At 34.4% G+C, this 19,068-nt stretch overlaps 2 protein-coding genes across 3 annotated transcripts in view; both read left to right on the top strand.

Annotated features, from left to right (window-relative positions):
- Window positions 1-589: 589 nt before the first annotated feature.
- LOC143448894 (misshapen-like kinase 1) overlaps window positions 590-19,068 on the top strand; it is a 36,793-nt gene continuing 18,314 nt past the window's right edge. For both annotated transcript variants that reach the window (XM_076948824.1, XM_076948823.1), the window contains exons 1-6: window positions 590-748; window positions 7,574-7,696; window positions 8,564-8,689; window positions 11,699-11,809; window positions 13,382-13,603; window positions 18,281-18,335. In XM_076948824.1, the coding sequence (XP_076804939.1) occupies window positions 707-748; window positions 7,574-7,696; window positions 8,564-8,689; window positions 11,699-11,809; window positions 13,382-13,603; window positions 18,281-18,335 (679 nt within the window). In that variant the 5' untranslated portion in view covers window positions 590-706. The remainder of the gene's footprint in view (window positions 749-7,573; window positions 7,697-8,563; window positions 8,690-11,698; window positions 11,810-13,381; window positions 13,604-18,280; window positions 18,336-19,068) is intronic.
- On the top strand, window positions 13,610-18,274 carry LOC143448896 (uncharacterized). The gene is made up of 2 exons (XM_076948828.1): window positions 13,610-14,127; window positions 14,317-18,274. The coding sequence occupies exon 2, from the start codon at window positions 16,129-16,131 to the stop codon at window positions 16,498-16,500; it is 372 nt and encodes a 123-aa protein (XP_076804943.1). The 5' UTR covers window positions 13,610-14,127; window positions 14,317-16,128; the 3' UTR covers window positions 16,501-18,274.

The raw sequence follows: 19,068 nt of genomic DNA, 5'->3' as shown, positions 1-19,068 counted from the left end.
CTGCGACTTGTGGCCCATGGCTGCAAGCATTTGTGATAGGCGAGGTGGGACCTCTTACAACAGATATCGTGGAAAAAAAACAGTTCCTCATGTTTTTGCTCAGCATAAGTAGCCTTTGTTTAATATTACCGGGATGCAATTTTCTTTTCAGATATGCAGTGTCTCATTGACCACTTTGAAGACATCTAGATTAACTCATATGATTTGGTAGGTTTGTGGTATGCCAGACTGATATGATTGTGGTGATCCCAGAACAGGTTATGTTTTGCGCATACAACTTTGAGCAACACAAAAGGAAAGATATGCATTGCGCTGATTTGCGTTGCTGTATGATGCCTGTGTTGACAACTCTAGGCCTATGCGTAGTTATACAGTTCTACTTTACACTTTGAAATTGACAAACACAGAAATACAATTTGTGTTTCATTTTGGTTGGCGGTAAGTTGTTACCATCCCACCCAATAATATCACTGTACTAATAACTTGACTTTCTTATGTCAGATATTCGTATTGCAATGCCAATGACAATCACCTTAGTTCTGTAAGTAGGTTAACATGTTACAGTAGTTGTAAAAACCATGTAATGTTTTTGTTTAAGTTTTGTTGTTATGTTTCAGTGAATTACATATTATTTTGTGTATAAAGATGATGTAAGTGTACCTGTTTGACTTGACATGTCATATTATTACTTATTCGGCAAGGAATAATGTCAGGTGGTCTGGATGATATAGATTTGGCAAATTTGCGTGTAAGTGTTGTTTACCTTGTTGCAGTTATACGGTATTATTTTAAAGTTCAATAGATGGTTGTATTCTTGGCCAGACAGGGTCATCTTTGTGGAATTGCTTCACAAACCAATGTTTTGTATATGTTAACTATAATTAACAGTGCAAAAATATTGAATATTTGAAGATCTTTATTGAATCAGTATATATATTACATACTAAGTCATATGGCAAAATTTGTCTCACCATACTAATTTTTTGCAAAAAAGGGTTATATCAAATAACTAGCTTGGTATTATTATCTTTACTTTTAATGTTCTAATTAGGTTTTAAATAAGTAGTTTAAAATGTTTTCTTTTTATATATTAACTATAATTAACAGTGCAAAAATATTGAATATTTAAGGGTCTTTATTGAATTAGTATATATTATATACTAAGTCATATTCCTTATGTATAGTAAAACGTCCTAAATCGAGCACACACAGATTTGTCCCCCCCAAAAAAATGCGCACCGATCATTATAAAAAACAAAGAAAAAAATTTTCTCTTCTTATTATCATTCATTATACACATCATTCATTCCACATGCATCTACTGATGAGCTATTGGCCATGTAACAGTACGTTAATCTCACAACGATGGAGTTCTACACAAACATATTACTTATGGATGTGATATAACAAAGATATAACATTCTCAATATAACAATCACCTCCTCTAATATTCATGCTAAATATTTTCAAAAATTTTCATAATTCATTCTTTCCGGTGGGCGCCGTATGCGTGAAGATCGGCGCAGCTGATAGTTGTCATCTGCGTGATTGACTGGCATGAATTGGATTTGATTCAATCAAGTCGACTTCCTCTACTGCGGGTCCAAACTTACTGCTGGCATCATGTCATTTTAACAGACATGGCCCAGTATCAAATAACCAAGACAGTAAATTTGGCGGCTTCAACGCAAGTTCAATAGCTTACCAAACAATGGAATTATAATGTTCGCATTGACCGTTTGTACTGTGAAAACTTGTAGAAAAACCTTTGTTGTGAAGAAATTATCGTAGTTCTCGTGACATGAACGCCATCCCTTGGTCGGATTGAACATAGTTTGGTAGTCTGAAGATAGAAAACAACTGGCTTAAACAGTTAACTACTGTTTTAGCCGTCAACTTACTGCAGGGAAAAGTTAGAGGGAAGCGTGAGTATTTGTCAATAACAGTAAGCAAGTACCTGTTTCTTGAGGAAGAAGGCAGGGGTCCTTTGATGTCTATGCTTAGTCGTTCAAACAGCTGAGTTGCTTTGATAAGTTGCACTTTTCTTGGTTTGTTGTAGCGGAGTTTCACTCAGGCGCATAACTGGAATGAAGTAGTAATTTTCCTAACATCTTCAACAAAATACGGTAAATTTTTACTTCTAATGAAATGAACCATACTCGTCACCCCGGATAACACAGGGAATTGTGTATCTCGCAAAGTTTTCCATCTACAACCGCTGCACAGTGAGCTCCAACGCACAGGAACTGCATTTTCCACGCATGGACGATAAACTATGTCATAACTGTATTGATTAAGTTCCATGCACCATCGTTATATTTTCTCGTTTTTAACTTTACTTTGCCGATTGGTGTCGCACATGAAAGCGACTGACCTTTGATCTGTAATCAAAGTGAAATGCTGACCCAGAAAGAAGTGACTCCGCTTCGATGATGGCGGTGGCGTCTTTCTCTGTAGCTGGATGGCGCTGCTCGTGCAGACGAAGTGTTCTAGAGTAAAATGCAACTGGTTTATTTTTCTGATTATGAGTTGCCAAAACAGCCATATCCGAAGCATCTGTTTCGTTAGTAAACGGAGCATTTTCCTCGATGTTCTGCAATGCCACTTGCGCCAGAGATTGCTTTATTTCGGAAAACGCGTTTATTGCTACTTTGCTTAATGGAAAACTAGTGGCCTGGACCAAGGGCTGCAACTTATCAGAATATTTTGAGATCCATTGAGCATAATAAGTAAACATGCCCAAAGCTCTCCTCAAAGACTTAAGTCGTTTGGAACAGGAAGTTGCATTATACAGACTCAACACGATTTGGATCTGGCGGAAGGACGCCTTTGTTAATTCAATATCCCAGCAAATCAATGGAATCAGTAGAAAAAAACACATTTGTTGTTGTTAAAAGTTAAGTGGGCTTCTTTGGCCACCTCTAGGAACCTGCGTAAATTAATGTCATCTTCTTGCTGTGTATTACTGCCGATGGTAATATTGTCGAGAGAACAAAGTCCCACAGCAATTGTGGCTTGATATAAGCTCGTCTACTATTCTTTGAAAATATTGTACTGCATTAGTTAAGACATTTGGCGAAACTGGTACAATTTACCACCGGCTTCAAATGCTATAATAATCTTATCGTTAGGCTCCAATTCTACCTGGTGGTACGCGCTCCTTAAGTTTAGCGTACTGTAGTCAGAGAATCGAGACACATCATGCACTATTTCTTGTATTGGCCTGTGTTATTCGCAGCGGATAACCGTCCAATAGCGTAAATGTGTTAATCGTTTGACTGTAATCGATACATAGTCGCTTCTTATGAGTTTTGTTCTTAGTTACCACCACTTAGGCTCGCCAAGGAGAGTTGCTTGGTTCGATGATTTCTTCATGTAGTAGTCGGGTGACTTCGGTTGCAATGAAGTGTTGTTCTGCTAAAGTGTAGAAAATGATTTAGCAATTGGGCGGCAGTTTTCTCTCAAATGTACAAATAAACGGGGTGGTGAAGTATTTAGGCGCTGGAGTGCAGCTATGCTTAAAGGTGGTTTGCATCTGCCCAAGTGAACTTTAAAAGTACTATGAAGACCTAAAAAGTCTTGAACGCCTAATATTACGTCTACAAACAGATTTTCCATCATTGAAAGCTTTAAACCTTTGTACAGATTCCCCATCACTGTACCAGGTTCCCTTGCGTTGTGATGTGCTACCTCTTATTGTCAAGCAATTTACTGGGTGTCATTTTTAGACTATGACACTTTAAAATACCCATATTAATGTGGCTATTTGTACTGCCGGTGTCTATAAGAGTCCTCGCCGGCTGTCCCTTTATTGTAATTTGAACAACAAATTTCGATTGGTGGCTGACTGTTGGGCAAGTTGAAGAAACGACGCTGGCAGCTACCGGATCTCCAGACGAAAACTGGCAAGCTTTTTCAAAATGTCCCTTCTTTCCACGTTTAAAGCAAGATTTCTAGCCGGACAATTCACTCCGGTGTGTCTACGTGAGTTGCAAAAATAGCACTTCTCTTTAACTGCAGCAATGGTATCGCTTTGAATGTTTTTGCTGCTAGCAACATTCTGTGACTCATTGGAGATATATTGAATCAACTCCCCGCACCCCCGGGAAGCTGAATTAATTATAATTAGCGGACAATTGAAGACGCACGTTTTAGGGTTTTAATTAACTTAAAATAGTACATACATCTAAAAAACAAATAAAAAGTTAACAGTTATTGTAGTACATGTACATTTGACATCATTCATTATACACATCATTCATTTCATATGCATCTACTGATGAGCTATTGGCCTTTCTTTATGATAAATATTATATGTTTGCAATTTCTTAAATTCATGGTTATAAATTTAATTTACTTAAAATTACACCTAAAGCATAATTTATCATAAAGAAAAATATCGTAAACTCTGATCATGTTCAATGCAAAATATTGGGCAAAAATAACATGACCAGAGCCAATACGGTACAATGCAAAAAGATTTTTATCCTATGTAGCGACTCAAATATAGTTATACTTGGTGAAATAACTCCTCCAGTGCATTTTTTTGTTCATACAGTACTACTTTATGTCAGCCGTCTCAAAATTTTTTTATCCAAGGATTGGTTTCCTGTAGAACAGAACTTGTTGTATGGACCAGTAAATGTGGTCTGATTTTAGAACAATAAGACAGGTTTTGTATTGAACCATTGTATCATTGATTTAGACTTTTGAAATTGTTCTTTTATGCCAACTTAATTCCAATGTTATACAGAGTTATGTTGAATTTGCCTGAAAATTTTCAGCTAACATAATTGTCTACTTTTAATACCTGTGGTCACAGAAAGTGGAACTCTTCCTAGGCTGCTTGTCATACTCTTAACACTACATTGTCAGAAATGGAGCATTATTTTGTCACAATGCTTTTGTAACAAAAAAATGTAATGGTTGTGTGGTGCCGAGAGAGATATTCATTCACATTCAAATTTTACTTCTAAATATGTTTATTACCTTAATTGAACCAAACAAACACTATTTTGCCATGTTAAAATGTTTCGTTGAATGTGACCAATCAAACTAGCCTAAAGTAAACACAACGTGTAGCTTGTTACAACCAATTTTGTGCAAGCAATAGGCTAATTTTGCTGTTCCGCATCAGCATGTGTTATCTTTCGTTTTATTTTGCAAAAGAGTAAAACAAAAAACTAGGAAGGTTTATTGCCCCTGTAGTCCAACACTCGAGGTATATTGCCGAGGTATCCCGAACATATTACCAATATTTATTAATAATAGATATGCTTTCAGCAAAACATTTCAAATAGTCAATGTCAATAGTTAATAGTTTTATCAATAAATAGTCAATAGTTTTATCCGGGCCGATTCAATTAGTAGTTGCACCAATCACCACCCCATCACCACTACTACAGAGTGGTGGCCACCTCACTGCTCACAGTAAAGTAAAGTAAAAATACACTTTGCCACACGACAACATAAAGCGTAGATTAAAGTGACGCACAAAGTTTGCCGCAAACACATCTTTCTTCGCATTGGTTAACAGCTTTCCTGTGAGGATTTTGCAGCAAATATCTAGGAGTATTTTATTTAGGCCAAACAACATACTTTTTGGCAGGTGAGCAGTGAATCGCCCTTTTCGTTGGTGTCAGGCTGGCAATTGTGCAGTTTGTTGGAACCACTTTGCATATACCGGTAACAGAGACCTGAAGTAACCCAATTTTGACACATACAATAAACTCGGATCATTATTTTAATGCCACAAAATTAAGGCATTTGGCTAAGTTTCTGACCTTTTTAAATAATCCGCGAGATGCGATTAAATTTCCTTTCACACAACATTAAGCATTGCATTGCCATATTGCCGAAGAATTTTGGAAAAAAAAACAAACACAATGCAATGCATAATGGTGATGGATGTCCACTTATGTCTTACGTGACTGTAAATGTATTAGATTGGGGCGTTGTCACTCAGCAGCATAACAATTTGCAACAATGCCAAATTAATACACCGTTAAAAGCAGAGTAAATATATGCAAAATGCAATGCGAAAAGTCGTATTTCGCCAAGTGGTTATTTCGGTTAATTGTAGTACTAAGTATGGCAGCGCAATGTAGTTGACTTGTGGCTTTGGCTTACTGGTTACAATTAATTGACAGGCGGTGGATACATGTGCAAAAGTTTATTTGCATTTCATAAAGTAATAAGAAAAACGATCAATAAAATTCAACATGTCTTGAGCGTTTGTTTTGCCATAATTATTTCGGATGTGTTTTTTATTAAATGGAAGGTTTTATCATCGGTAACAAACATGAAGTTCAACAGTTCAGTTCAAATATTCTTAACAATAAACCTATTGCGAAACGCCAAGTCTGTTGGAAGATCTCATAATACAGAAAATAAGCAACAAGTTGAAAACTAAATGGAAATGTTCAATGTGCTTATCATGAAGTTTTCATGAAGAAACATATTACAACGTTTGTAAAAACTGCCCATCTTGTCCGCTCAAGGAGGGCGATAAATTGCTTACCCCAAACGGTCAAGGTGAGCTGGCTGTTTCAAAGAGCTAGCCCTGAAAAAAATGACAATTTTTACTTTACACCACATGATTATTATTAAGCTACGACTTGTATTGTATCGATCTAGGAAAGAAAAAGTTGTAGAAAAGTTTTTAAGCCTTTGTGTTGTTATAATTTTTATTGAAACTGCATTAACAATTACCAAATTTTCATACGATATAGATTTAAAGGTGTAGAAAAAAGTAGTATGTTGCATGCTTAACAACAATGTGGATCCTTTCTATTTTTTGCATAACAATTTATTGTTTCTAATAAACACTTTCAAGATTAATCACAATAAACAGAAAAATGGTTTCTCAACTTTGTACCTCTAGCACAACTTAATGCGATCATTATTATTGTTTTACAAGATTTCTAAGGTTTAATAAAAATTTACTATTTACAACATGAAGTTGTCCACAGTTTTAATGCCAGGATAGCCTAGACAAAGTTCACTAATGGCCATGGTGTAGAAAATTGATACTTTTCTGAGATTTGCTATTGAATGTTATAAAATGAAAAAAAAAATTGATTTAACTGTAAGCGTTCGTCGCAATAAAAAGTTGTAAAATGCTAAGCTCTTCATGAAATTGCCGTGTAGATTATCTGAATATATTTTGTTCTATAAATTTATGATCAATTTCCGTTTTAATTAACCTGAATTAAACTGAAGTTTATAGCTGACAATGTAAGTTGAAACACACAGTATATATTTGTAATGATAAAATGAGCCGTCGACTTGCTGTAGACATCCAACCTGAAATACACATACCGGAAAGCCTGTGAAAAGCTGAAATTTAAATGGAAATGTTTTTCGTTAATGGGCACAGTAACCTGGTGTGGGCCTATATTTGCATTAATAAGATATTTTGCACAGTCTCAAAACTTACAACCACCTTGCGATTTATTGCCATCGGTAGCTACTTTTTTGTTTTCTTAACATTGAGTTGATTCAGTTTCACCAGGTTGGTTTTGCTGTACTATAGCATTGCTTGCTGTTGTATTGAAATACTTTTTTTTTGTAGGATCCTGCTGGAATATTTGAACTTGTCGAAGTTGTGGGAAATGGCACATATGGCCAAGTGTATAAAGGACGACATGTTAAAACTGGACAACTGGCCGCAATTAAAGTTATGGATGTTACAGAAGTATGCATACTTTTTGTGATATTGTTACTTTTATGCTTTGTTATCAGTTTAAATTACTGTTTGTATTATGGCATTGTGTTTGTTTTTCATTAGAAAAAAATTTGGATAGCAATCTGATACTTACTTGAAAAACTCTATCAATGAATTACTCTATCATAGTCAAAGGGAAGTTACGAATGTGTACTGTATATATGTACTATGTTTTACTACTATGTTACATAGCCGTCAAGTTATGAAATTTTTTGGGCCTGCCAAGACTTCTAAATCTATATTTTGAAGTATGGGGAATCCCTGAATTCGTAACTTTTAAATACATTTTTTGGAGTAGTGTAGGTATTTATCAAATTAAGGTTGAAAAGATACTCTAAGGTTCATGAACAGTTTTTCAAGACATAAACTATAGTATATATGTTATAATCTTTCTAACTTATTCATCCATTTATCAATTTGCCTAAGTCTCGTTGCTGAGACATCTTGCATCAACTAGGTGTCAATTATGTCAAGCAATAATTTAATCAATCACCCTGTATTTGAAGTAACGATTAGCAGAAATTCGGCCCATTTTTTTGTGTTTTGGAGAGGGTAAAATGAGTATACTAATGAAAGTAGCTTTATCGATATTATTCATATGTGACTTTATAAACGTTTAAAGCCTTATGCTATTTTAGTATTTTAAATAAAAAATAAAATATGTTGCAAAAGATTATACTTTGAAGTTAATCGTGGTGTTTTAATGAAAATTTAAAACATTGTAATTTTGTGAACTGGTAGTATTTTAAGAAAATACGTTGTGCATTCTCTGTCACTGAAAAGGCATTGTATGTATTTTTGTATGAATGAAAGTTACAATACAAACCTTGTACACAGGAGGAAGAAGAAGAAATCAAGTTGGAGATTAACATGTTGAAAAAATATTCTGAACATCGCAATATTGCTACATATTACGGTGCTTTTGTAAAAAAGACACTCCCGGGACATGATGACCAACTCTGGGTTAGTTAGCGACTTTACCCTCTTTTGCATGCATTTTTTGTTACTTGTATTTAGTTATAAGCTAACTACATCGTTACAATGACAATTTATATTTAAAACGAAACAATTCGAAGGTATAATTTCTTATCATGGTTTAATTACAATATCAATTGTTAGTAGCCTGGTTAAGGTTTGCAGAATAACTGAATAAACACATTTTTTGTCAATATTTTTTGTCAAAGGTACATCACTAGTATTTATACACATTGTAAAATATAAAAGTGGGCAGTTATTAGCATTTTGCTCATGTTGCTCGCAAAGAAACTTCGTCGCCTACACTGGTAACTGAATTGTAGTGAGTGACTCATGGACATGTTTTTGTAAAATCATAGTGCAACATCTTCGTTAAATTACCACTATTGCATAATTCATGGATTGTGCTTATAGTTTTAAACTCTCTCAACAATTTCGGCAATGTTTCCACCATTTTCACACCCATGACATTGGATATACACGTATAGAAATACTCTTATATATATATATATACTTATATATATTATACTCTTTGTTTTGATAGTAACCAAGGATGAAAATCCTTACTCACGTTACAAATATGTAGTCGCAAAAGGGATTATAGCAGCCATTGCTCTCGTACCAAAAAAGGATATGTCAACGTCAACGAATGATTTCTGACAAAAAAATTTTTAAATGCATTATGTCTTAATCTCTTTTATTTTTAAAAATTTATTCCATTTTTGAAATTATACACTCAGATTTCCATTGGGCCTTCATGGACTCACTAAAATTAGTCTGCATACCCCCAAGGGGTCCAAAAACCCCAGTTTAAGAACCCCTGATCTACAGGCAGCATTGGGCATTACAAAGTTTTAAATATTTCAATAAAAATCCCACCTAACCTGAAATTTGGATAAACTTTAGTTTCACATCTCAAACGTGAATGCTTGCTGTGTTGCACTGCGTGAATTGAAGCAAGCATGAATTGAAGCGAGCTATGTGACTACAAAAACTGAGTGTCCTACGAGGATTCATTCAACTGGATTATGGGCATCCGGACCAAAAACTTGGTGCCATGACGCCCCAGCACCCAGTAAAATCACAAGCTGAATTTGTACTCCGATTTATAAGTTTTTGACAAACAACGGTAGCACGCACAACATTCTAGGAAAATCCATATGTTTAGGTGAATTCCTATCATGCACATTTTTCTCAACAACTATTGTCTGCATAATAAAATTAAGTATGGTTACCATGATATAATGTGCACAAAACTAAAACTTTTAACTGGATCACCTGCAATTGCACACACCATGGACACAGCTGGTTTAGGTTATTATTAGCCGGTCATAGTATGGTTGATGAAAATTAATGAATTGATGTAAGGTAAAACAACTTCAAATGTCAATGCATCAATAATGACAAATTTAAAACTTAGTTTTGCATGTGTAGCCATGAGTAAAACAGTGATGATTTAAAATTTAGTAGAAATGGGAGAAATTTTGTCATGAAATTTAGGCAGAACACTCCTCTTAATAATTTTTGATTCGCGCCCATCATGCTGATTAATATTTTTATGTAAGCACTTTTCTTTCTAAAATGAAGTAAGTCTTGTTTTAATCACTTAACATGCATCAAAGAAGGAGAAAATCGTGTTTAATATGCTAGCTAGGTTTAGGTTGAAAAGTATTTTGAAGGTCAAAAAATGTGCGAGTATATATGTTTTTGCCGGATTTTTAGAAATCGGTATGGTATAGGTTTATTGGCTGGTTCCAGCTCATTTACAAAATGTCATCAGTAGGGCGATTATTTTTTGACTTGTCAAAAAAAGTCAAAAATTTGTCAAATTTACAGTGTGAGGTCAAAAATTGTCAAAATTGTTTAAAAAGTCAAAAATTTTTACCAAGTCAAAACTGTTTACAAATTGCATTGCCGTGGTGTCATAGAGGTTACACTGTAGGTGAACTTGCCATTTTACATTGTACACCTTGTAGCCTACTTTATACTGTTGTAAAGGGCCCATTGTCTACTTATTGTGAATCAGCTCTTGCTTCGGTTTTGCTGTAGATACATCATGTATCTTTAGTTTAGAATGTTTAGACAAATGTATTGAACAGTTTTTGTTGTGTTTTAGTTGCAATTTTTTTGGCAGTGATTTGTAATTAGCTCATTTCCTTTTTCAAAATAGGCTAGGTCTGTGTTCAGATTTTTGCCCTTCTTTACTACAATAAATTTTAACTTTTTGTACAATAATGCGTAATTTAACTACTTGAGTTCTTCATACGTCAAAATTTGTCAAAAAAAAGTTTTTTAATGTCAAAATTTTCAATTTTTAGGTCAAAAAATAATCGCCCTAGTCATCAGGTATATATATGTGTTTTAGGCCTATCAGGCACCAAAATGTGAATCAGCGAATAGGGTTAAGGTATTGCCACTGCTCTGATGTTGAAGTACTTTGAATGCAACAGTATTGATTTCTTTTCTAAAGTATGAAATTTTTCTCACACATTGATCGTTTTCTTGGTTTTACGATTGCTATGTCTTGTTGGTTGAACAACGTTTTGATTATCGTTTTGTTTCAAGAATGATTTTGTTACCATCAGACTTTATCTGCAAATATCAACTTTTCCAGTGAGTACATGTCAATGTCGGTTGCGAGCAAACACCAAATATCAATCACTTGCATCTATGCCATTTAACCCTTTAAATACTGTGTGATAACATTTACATTGCTATTTTTTAAGATACGGCATAGTTCATAGCTCATGTTTCTCAACCAAATTTGTTTGAAGTCTAAGATTGTTTGTAAAACAGTTATACATGATGGCTGCGACCCAAAATATAATTAATTATATATCGTATGGCTACTTTAGTGATTGTAGCTTTAACTATAGTACCCTTTTTAGCCATGCATGTAAAAAAAATTATATTTCAGTGGTCTCACATCTTCCATTTCTTTTGTTTCTATAATAGGTTTATCAGAATTAGTAAAGTTTTATATTTGAATTTTTTTAGTTGGTTATGGAATTTTGTGGAGCAGGCTCGGTGACAGATTTGGTAAAAGCCACTAAGGGAAATACTTTAAAAGAAGATTGGATTGCATACATATGTCGTGAAATTTTAAAGGTAAAATCAGACACAATACTCGGTTTCAATAACAATGTCTTTCTTACAGAATAATGTGTGGTAATGGTTATGATTGTTATTACTATACATAAATGTTGTAGTGTATGGAATTTCTAGTTATCAATACTAGAGGAAAATTTACATTGCTTTATTTACTATACCTTTATGAGTTTTTACCAGCACTTCAGTTATTATAGTGAAAGAAGTGAATTTGGCTATGTTACCTTTAAAACTTGAAAATACACCATTCATTTGCTTTAGTCGGATTAATGGTTTGTTATTGCTTCAGACTAAGACGCATGTATATAAACAAAGTTTATGTCAAACATTTGAATAATTATCTGCCTAACATCAATAGACATTATTTTTTGTTTTACTTCCTGAGACCTTTTAAAGTGGCACTAACTTCCACTATACAAGATTGTTTGTTGATCAGTGGTAGTCAACACATGGTACATGGATTTCGTGTTTATTTATGTTAAAATTTTAGCAAATTATGTTGTTTTTAAACATGAATGATAACTGCAGCACAACATAACCAGATGATAGGTGATACTGCACAGCATATCCTAAGTTAAAAAACTGCTCAGTAAACTGTAATTGAAATGTATGGACACGGTAGCTGAGCCAGGACACTTTGGGACACAGTTACGTTATCACTAGCTAATTACGGGGAGTTAACACTTTGTTACTGTTTAATACTGGGAAACATCTAACAAAAGTTTATGTCAAACATACAAATAATGATCTGCATTGCATTAAAGTAACATTGCTTTTGCTCTACATTTTGAAAGCTCTTAAAGTGACACTAACCTCCACCATACTAAACGTGTGGTACATTCATGTCAATATGTTGCTGCTTATACTTTTCAACTACACAGAGAGAGTCCATACACTCACAACAATTTTTCCTTGAAATTCGTATTGTTTGAAAATTTTCATTGTTAGTTGTGTCTTAATGTGACCTTCCTGTTATTTTTAGACGTTGCCGCATAATAATTGTTTCATGATATGAGTTGTGATTTTGCTTGAGCTACACCAGAGAAATAGCATGAATAGACCAATACATCCACTGACTTATTGCCTCTTTAGTTTTTATACTGAAACAATAGAAAGTCTACTGACCGCTATCCTATATGCATCTTTGTAATGCTTTGTTTTTATACCATAGATTTAGTTGAAATATAACTTTAAAATGGGTGAGATATACTTTCCGTATATGCAGGAAATTTACCTGCTTTTGTGAGATGTTGTGCTCACTTAGAGTCGCACCTCGGGTTTCATGCTTTATGTTTCATATGTTTGTTATTGTTTTGTATATAGATTCATTGCATTTATTTCTACCTACATGGGTGTACAACTGCAGCCGTTTTAGCTATGATATCTATTGAGTGATTTCAAAGTACTTTTCGACGTCTGACATAACAAATATAATTTGATTAAACCTTTTCAAAACACAGTATTTTTTTGTTATGGATACAGCTCACAACATTTCTCTAATGTAATGGAATGCACTTTGTTCATATACAAATTAACAAAATGTTTATAGTGTTGCCATTTTCTTATTTACAGGGTTTACAACATCTTCACAAGCACAAAGTTATTCACAGAGACATTAAAGGGCAAAACGTTTTACTTACTGAGAACGCTGATGTGAAGCTGGTTGATTTTGGGGTTAGTGCACAACTGGATAAAACCATTGGTAGAAGAAATACTTTTATCGGTACACCATATTGGATGGCTCCTGAAGTTATTGCTTGTGAACAGAATGCATCTGCTACATATGATTATCGGGTATGTGTTCTGTGAAGTAAATATGCAGCATGCTATTTTTGTAAAGTATACTTTGCTTATTATGGCTTCATTTATAACGTCAATTCACCTATAAAGTCACATGCAACTCGGTCCCGGCATAATTGCAATCTTTTGGTTGTTACATTAAAGTTTGCCAATAATGACATTGCCTAAAATGTTGATTTGGCGGTAATGGTAGACTTTTTTGTTCGCCAGGCGTTTTTGTTCGTTTATAACGACATTCTAGCTGTACTATGATCTGTCAGTGCAACACAGAAGTAGATTTGCGTAAATTGCATTTCACTGTGGATTATTGTAACAACATTTTTCTTTATGTATGTTATATCCTGCATGAATTTTGCCAATTTCGTGGTTTTTCCTTACATTGGAAAATCTAACTGTATAATACAGTTTTTCATTTAATCAAAAGACAGTGTTGGAATGGTTTATGTCAAGGGGGAACCATTTGATCGCTGAGCTCTTGTTAGTCGATTTCAGTTATACAGTGGTCTCAAAATTTTCAGGTTCATGCTTTGAATTCACCGTTAATTTTTACGTAGTTACGTTTTTATTGTTTCACACTTAGCCTATGCTTCATATGTACAAAATATATACCGAATAATGATACAGGGATTATAAAACAGTATTTTGCCGAAGTATTCATTACATAATTGCAGTTGTTGAGCACGAGCTAAGATCATTTTGACGTTTAGGTTGCCTGCTTTCACTGTTCACTCAGACTGTATCAATTTTTGTTCTCGTGACGTCATTAGTCAACCATGCTGTTCAAATGATAAGATGGTATAACAATGCTTGCTGGTATAGGTTTGATTTGTACTAGCTGATTTTTTCGATTTTTTGACCAATCCTCGCAATTCACACAGAAGCGATTGCACAGTTTAAAAGAGGAGTTTATTTACGTGTTAGAAATATTTTAAATGTGAAAATTGATGAAATCGATAACTTGTAGATTAATCATAATAAGTTCAACAAGTTCCAGGCTAGTTTTTTACTGGTGCTGTGCGCATAAATGTGCTTTTTTGCTGCTTTCGAAAAAGTGGGTGAAGGAACCCACTGCAGTCCTTATTTTTTGATTGATGAAACTGAGAGTTATAATTTGCCCAGTATGAGCTGTGCCTTATGCAAAAACTTGACCGTTCTACAGACTGCTGTTATAATGCTTTTCCTGTTGGTGACTGACACACTGTCTTAATAAATCGCAGAGATAGAAATACGATGTAGAATGTATTTAGTAGTTAGGTTGATCGCAGCCCATCAACTTCCTTTTTTGTCGATCGGCATGCTCAAAAGATTGCCAACCCCTAGTTTATGGTCTGTCAACTATAATGTCTGTTGGTCTATATCAGCAGTTGTTGTGCAATCCTCTAGAGATGCCATTGTTTTAAGCAAATTCTACGATTCTAACAAAATTCACTTACTTGGGAAACCTACATTAGATTTATAATTTCATCTTCACGGGTCACAGTGTGTAACTGCTTCTTTATCCTTTGATAAAGTTAAAATCATGCCAGAAAGATACATTGATTACACAGCCCAACAAAAAAACATTTTTTTTGAGGTGCCAGCGATGTTTCAACGGATTTAGGGTAATTTGAGGTCGCTGATTCCGAATTTGGCATTGGTTTTGCTGAATTGGTTCTAGTTTTCGAGATATGGTTATTTTCTTTATTTCAGCATTTTTCACTATTTATGGCATAAGTGACAGTGTTTTAGCTATCACGTCATCGTTTGTGTTTAGGTTGAAACCTCAGAATAGACTCAATTGTGATTCCCATTAAATAGACCTGCCTTATTTGTCGATGTACTGATAAAAATGCGTTAATTTCTCATGATTTCTTGAAATATTTAATGCACTGAAGGAAAGAATCGCTGACCTTGATCAAGTTTGCTTCTTTCGAGTTGCAGGTGTATAAAACGTTACTCTTCTTAAAACTAGTTAGTAAGGCGACCGGTTGAGCACTACAAAAGCATTCCCTTACCTGCGTTTACATCAGTACCAGATTTGCAAGAAACAGATATTGAGGAAAAGCATGAAATGAAACATTTACGAAGAAAGCTCTTTCACTCCCGAACAGTTTACACAAAAGGAGCTTAATGATCTTATCAGAGACTTTAACTTATCAAAAGAAGCATCTGAGGTTTTAGCTTCCAGACTGAAGGAGAAGAACTGTCTAAAGGCGGATGCAAAGATAACAGCTTACGGGACTGGAGAAGAGGAACTCTTTCCCTTCTTCAGTCAAGATGCAGACCTTGAATATTGAAATGATATAACTGGACTTCTCCTCAAAATGAAAGTCCTAGACTACAAACAAGAAGACTGGCGATTGTTTATAGACAGCTCTACCAGAAGTTTAAAATGCATTCTGTTGCATAATGGCAAATGCTAATCATCTCTGCCAATTGCTCATTCAACAAAACTGAAAGAAGAGTATGAAAATGTGAAATTAGTTTTATGGAAGATCTGCTATGCAGAGCACCAGTGGTCAATTTGTGTTGACTTAAAGATGGTGAACTTTTTTCTTGGACAGCAAAGTGGATACACTAAGTATCCCTGCTTTATGTGCTTGTGGGACAGCAGGGCAAAGACCCGGCACAGGGTAAAAAAGGCATGGCTCACAAGAGAAAATCTAGAAGTAGGCAAAGCAAATGTGATTAAAGAACCTTTGTTTCAAAGAAAGAAGATCATTTTACCACCTCTCTATGTCAGGCTGGGGCTCATGAAACAATTTGTAAAGGCTTTATATAAAGATGGTGATTGTTTTAAATATTTTTGTAGATGTTTTCCAAAACTGACAACCGAAAATTTGAAAGCAGGCATTTTTGATGGGCCTCAAATTCGCAAATTAATCAATGACTCAAATTTGGAACAAGCATGAACAGTGTGGAATTCCAAGCTTGGTCTTGTTTTGTGTCTGTGGTGAAGAACTTTTTTGGAAACCACAAGGCAGAAAACTATGCAGAGCTGGTAGGAAATATGCTCGAGACCTACCAACAGGTAGGGGCAAATATGAGCATTTAAGTGCACTATCTCCACAGCCATTTGGAAAAATTTCCTAACAAATTGGGTGATTTTTCTGAAGAACAAGGGGAGAGATTTCATCAGGACATAAAGGTGATTGAAGAATGATACCAGGGCAGATGGGAGAAAAACTTGATGGCAGACTAATGTTGGTGTTTTCAGCACGATTGTACTGACGTCCGCCATAAAAGAAAGTCATACAAAAAGCGATTCACCATCAATTATATATAAAAACATACTTATTACGCACTGATTGATTTAGTATTGTGATATTTATGCATTTGACTATATTACTGACTATTGTCCAATTGTATTACAGTTGGCTGATACCTGAAACCTAGTATTGCGTTATGTGTGACATGAGTGGAATTTCCGAAAGTGAAAAATATAAATATCTCAAAAACTAGAGCCAATTGAGAAAAATGATTGTCATTTTCGAAATCAGCGACCCCAAATTAGCCTAAAATCGTTGTCAAATCCTTGGCACAAAAAATCGTGTTGACCAGTGTTATTATAGACTGAAATGAACTAATTTTGATACATTGATGGAGTTGGAAGCGGACATGTCTATCCACAAGTTTGTTGCAGTTATTAAGTTGCAGTTACTAAGTATTAAACTTCCAAGGCTACACCAAGCTCTTAAATGAGACTTTTAAATTAGAAGTTGTGATACAAATAACTTGCTTCAAACAGCTAATTCTTGAATTGCATTTTGCGCTTAATACTTCACTTGAACTTTACCAGTGAATTTCTTTGTATCTATTTAAAACAGAAACAGAATAGCCATAATATATTTGTGTAGTGCCAGTGCGTAGCAGCAGACAGTTCGTTCTACAAATCCTGAAAACTTCTTTATGCGCTCCAAATATTATGCACCATTTTTGTATTTAAAGTTTTGCCAATACATGTTTCGAGCAATGCCACTTTTTAGCTTCTGACCAGAGTGAGGCATGTTTTTATGCTTAATGCGTGCTATTATCCATGACTAACCACTATTGGTACTGGTTGATGTGATGCTTTTGTTAATGTAGGAATGTAGGTGTTTCTTGAATCAAAAAAACAACCTTTGACCACAAAAAAATGTGTTTTAAAACATAAAAATTAGTTTCCATTTAGACCTCCTTATCTTGCTTGGAATCATGTTGAAAGCTTTTTTTGCAGAAGGCTTGTTTTGTTGGATAATTAATTGATTTTGATCTGAAATATTAAAAGCATATAAAGGTAAACTGCAAATGTTGACAACAGAACAAAATCTGAACAATTGTCATGTGAGTATTAAATTGGATGGGTATAGTGGAAATATAATTTAACAACATGAAAATATTTTAGCAAAAGTACAAAAGTTTTCTAAACCACTTGAAATGATTTATTTTTTTCATTTGAAACTTCATATTGCAAAAAGATTTCCAATTTGATCACAAAAACTTTGGAAGCCACCAATTTTAAGAAATATCACGTAAAGCTAAATAGCGTTTAACTAATTTAATGTTATATTATGTGAAGCATGCATAATAATTGGTTTGAAACAGCAAGTTGTTTTTAATTGTAAAAAGTTGATGTTATTGTATGATTCTACTTTTCTGCAATGATTTATGATTCTACAATACTGTTTTTAAACTTATGCACTTTATTTTCAGAGTGACATTTGGTCATTGGGGATAACAGCAATAGAGATGGCCGAAGGTTCCCCACGTAAGTAACACTAAATGAATTTTTGGTTTTTTACGCAGGAGCGTATATATAGAAAAAGGGGTTTCTGCCAAAAGTTGATTACGAAAAATTTCTGAAGTTTAACTAGCCCACTTCTTTACAGTTACTCATGTAGAACTGGGAGCAAAACCATGCCGTTATCATTGCTATACTGTTTACAGTAAAGAAGTTTTATACTGAACTGTGTTTATTGCATGTTTAACTTCGCCAGCTAGTGTAAAACCTGCTAGTAATCCTGACAAAGCATTAAAAAGAACTTTGACCATCATCCATATCAATGCATTGTCAGTAACGAACATCTTGTTCGTAGATAGGTTTATTACATAAGCTTGCTGTTTCATCTTAAACTAACTTAGAGAAAATGTAGTGTCAAGCATTTTTTATTTGTTAAAATAATTTTGTTTGTAGTTTAGGACATCATCCATCAAACCATAGTTATTGATTTCTCGGAGGCACGCCCCTCCTTGGTTGCAAATTATTCTAAATATCATGTCAAACATTCGAATAATGATCTGCCTAGCATCAATAGACATTTTTTTTGTACATTGCGAAACCTCTTACTTCCACCGTACAAGATATTTTTTGTTGATCAGTGGTACTCAATGCATGGTACATGCGTTTTTGTGGATTTCTTGTTTATTTATGTTAAAATGTTAGCAAATTATGTTGTTTTTAAAGATGAATGATAACTGCAGTACAACATATCCAGATGATA

This window comes from Clavelina lepadiformis, chromosome 3 (assembly GCF_947623445.1).
Source record: "Clavelina lepadiformis chromosome 3, kaClaLepa1.1, whole genome shotgun sequence".
Lineage (NCBI taxonomy): Eukaryota > Metazoa > Chordata > Ascidiacea > Aplousobranchia > Clavelinidae > Clavelina > Clavelina lepadiformis.
Note: the sequence above shows the minus strand (reverse complement) of the source record. Positions and strands in the feature narration are given on the sequence as shown.

Coding starts and splice junctions, on each gene's coding strand:
- LOC143448896 (XM_076948828.1), top strand. CDS start 16,129: ATGGTGAACTTTTTTCTTGGACAGCAAAGTGGATACACTAAGTATCCC.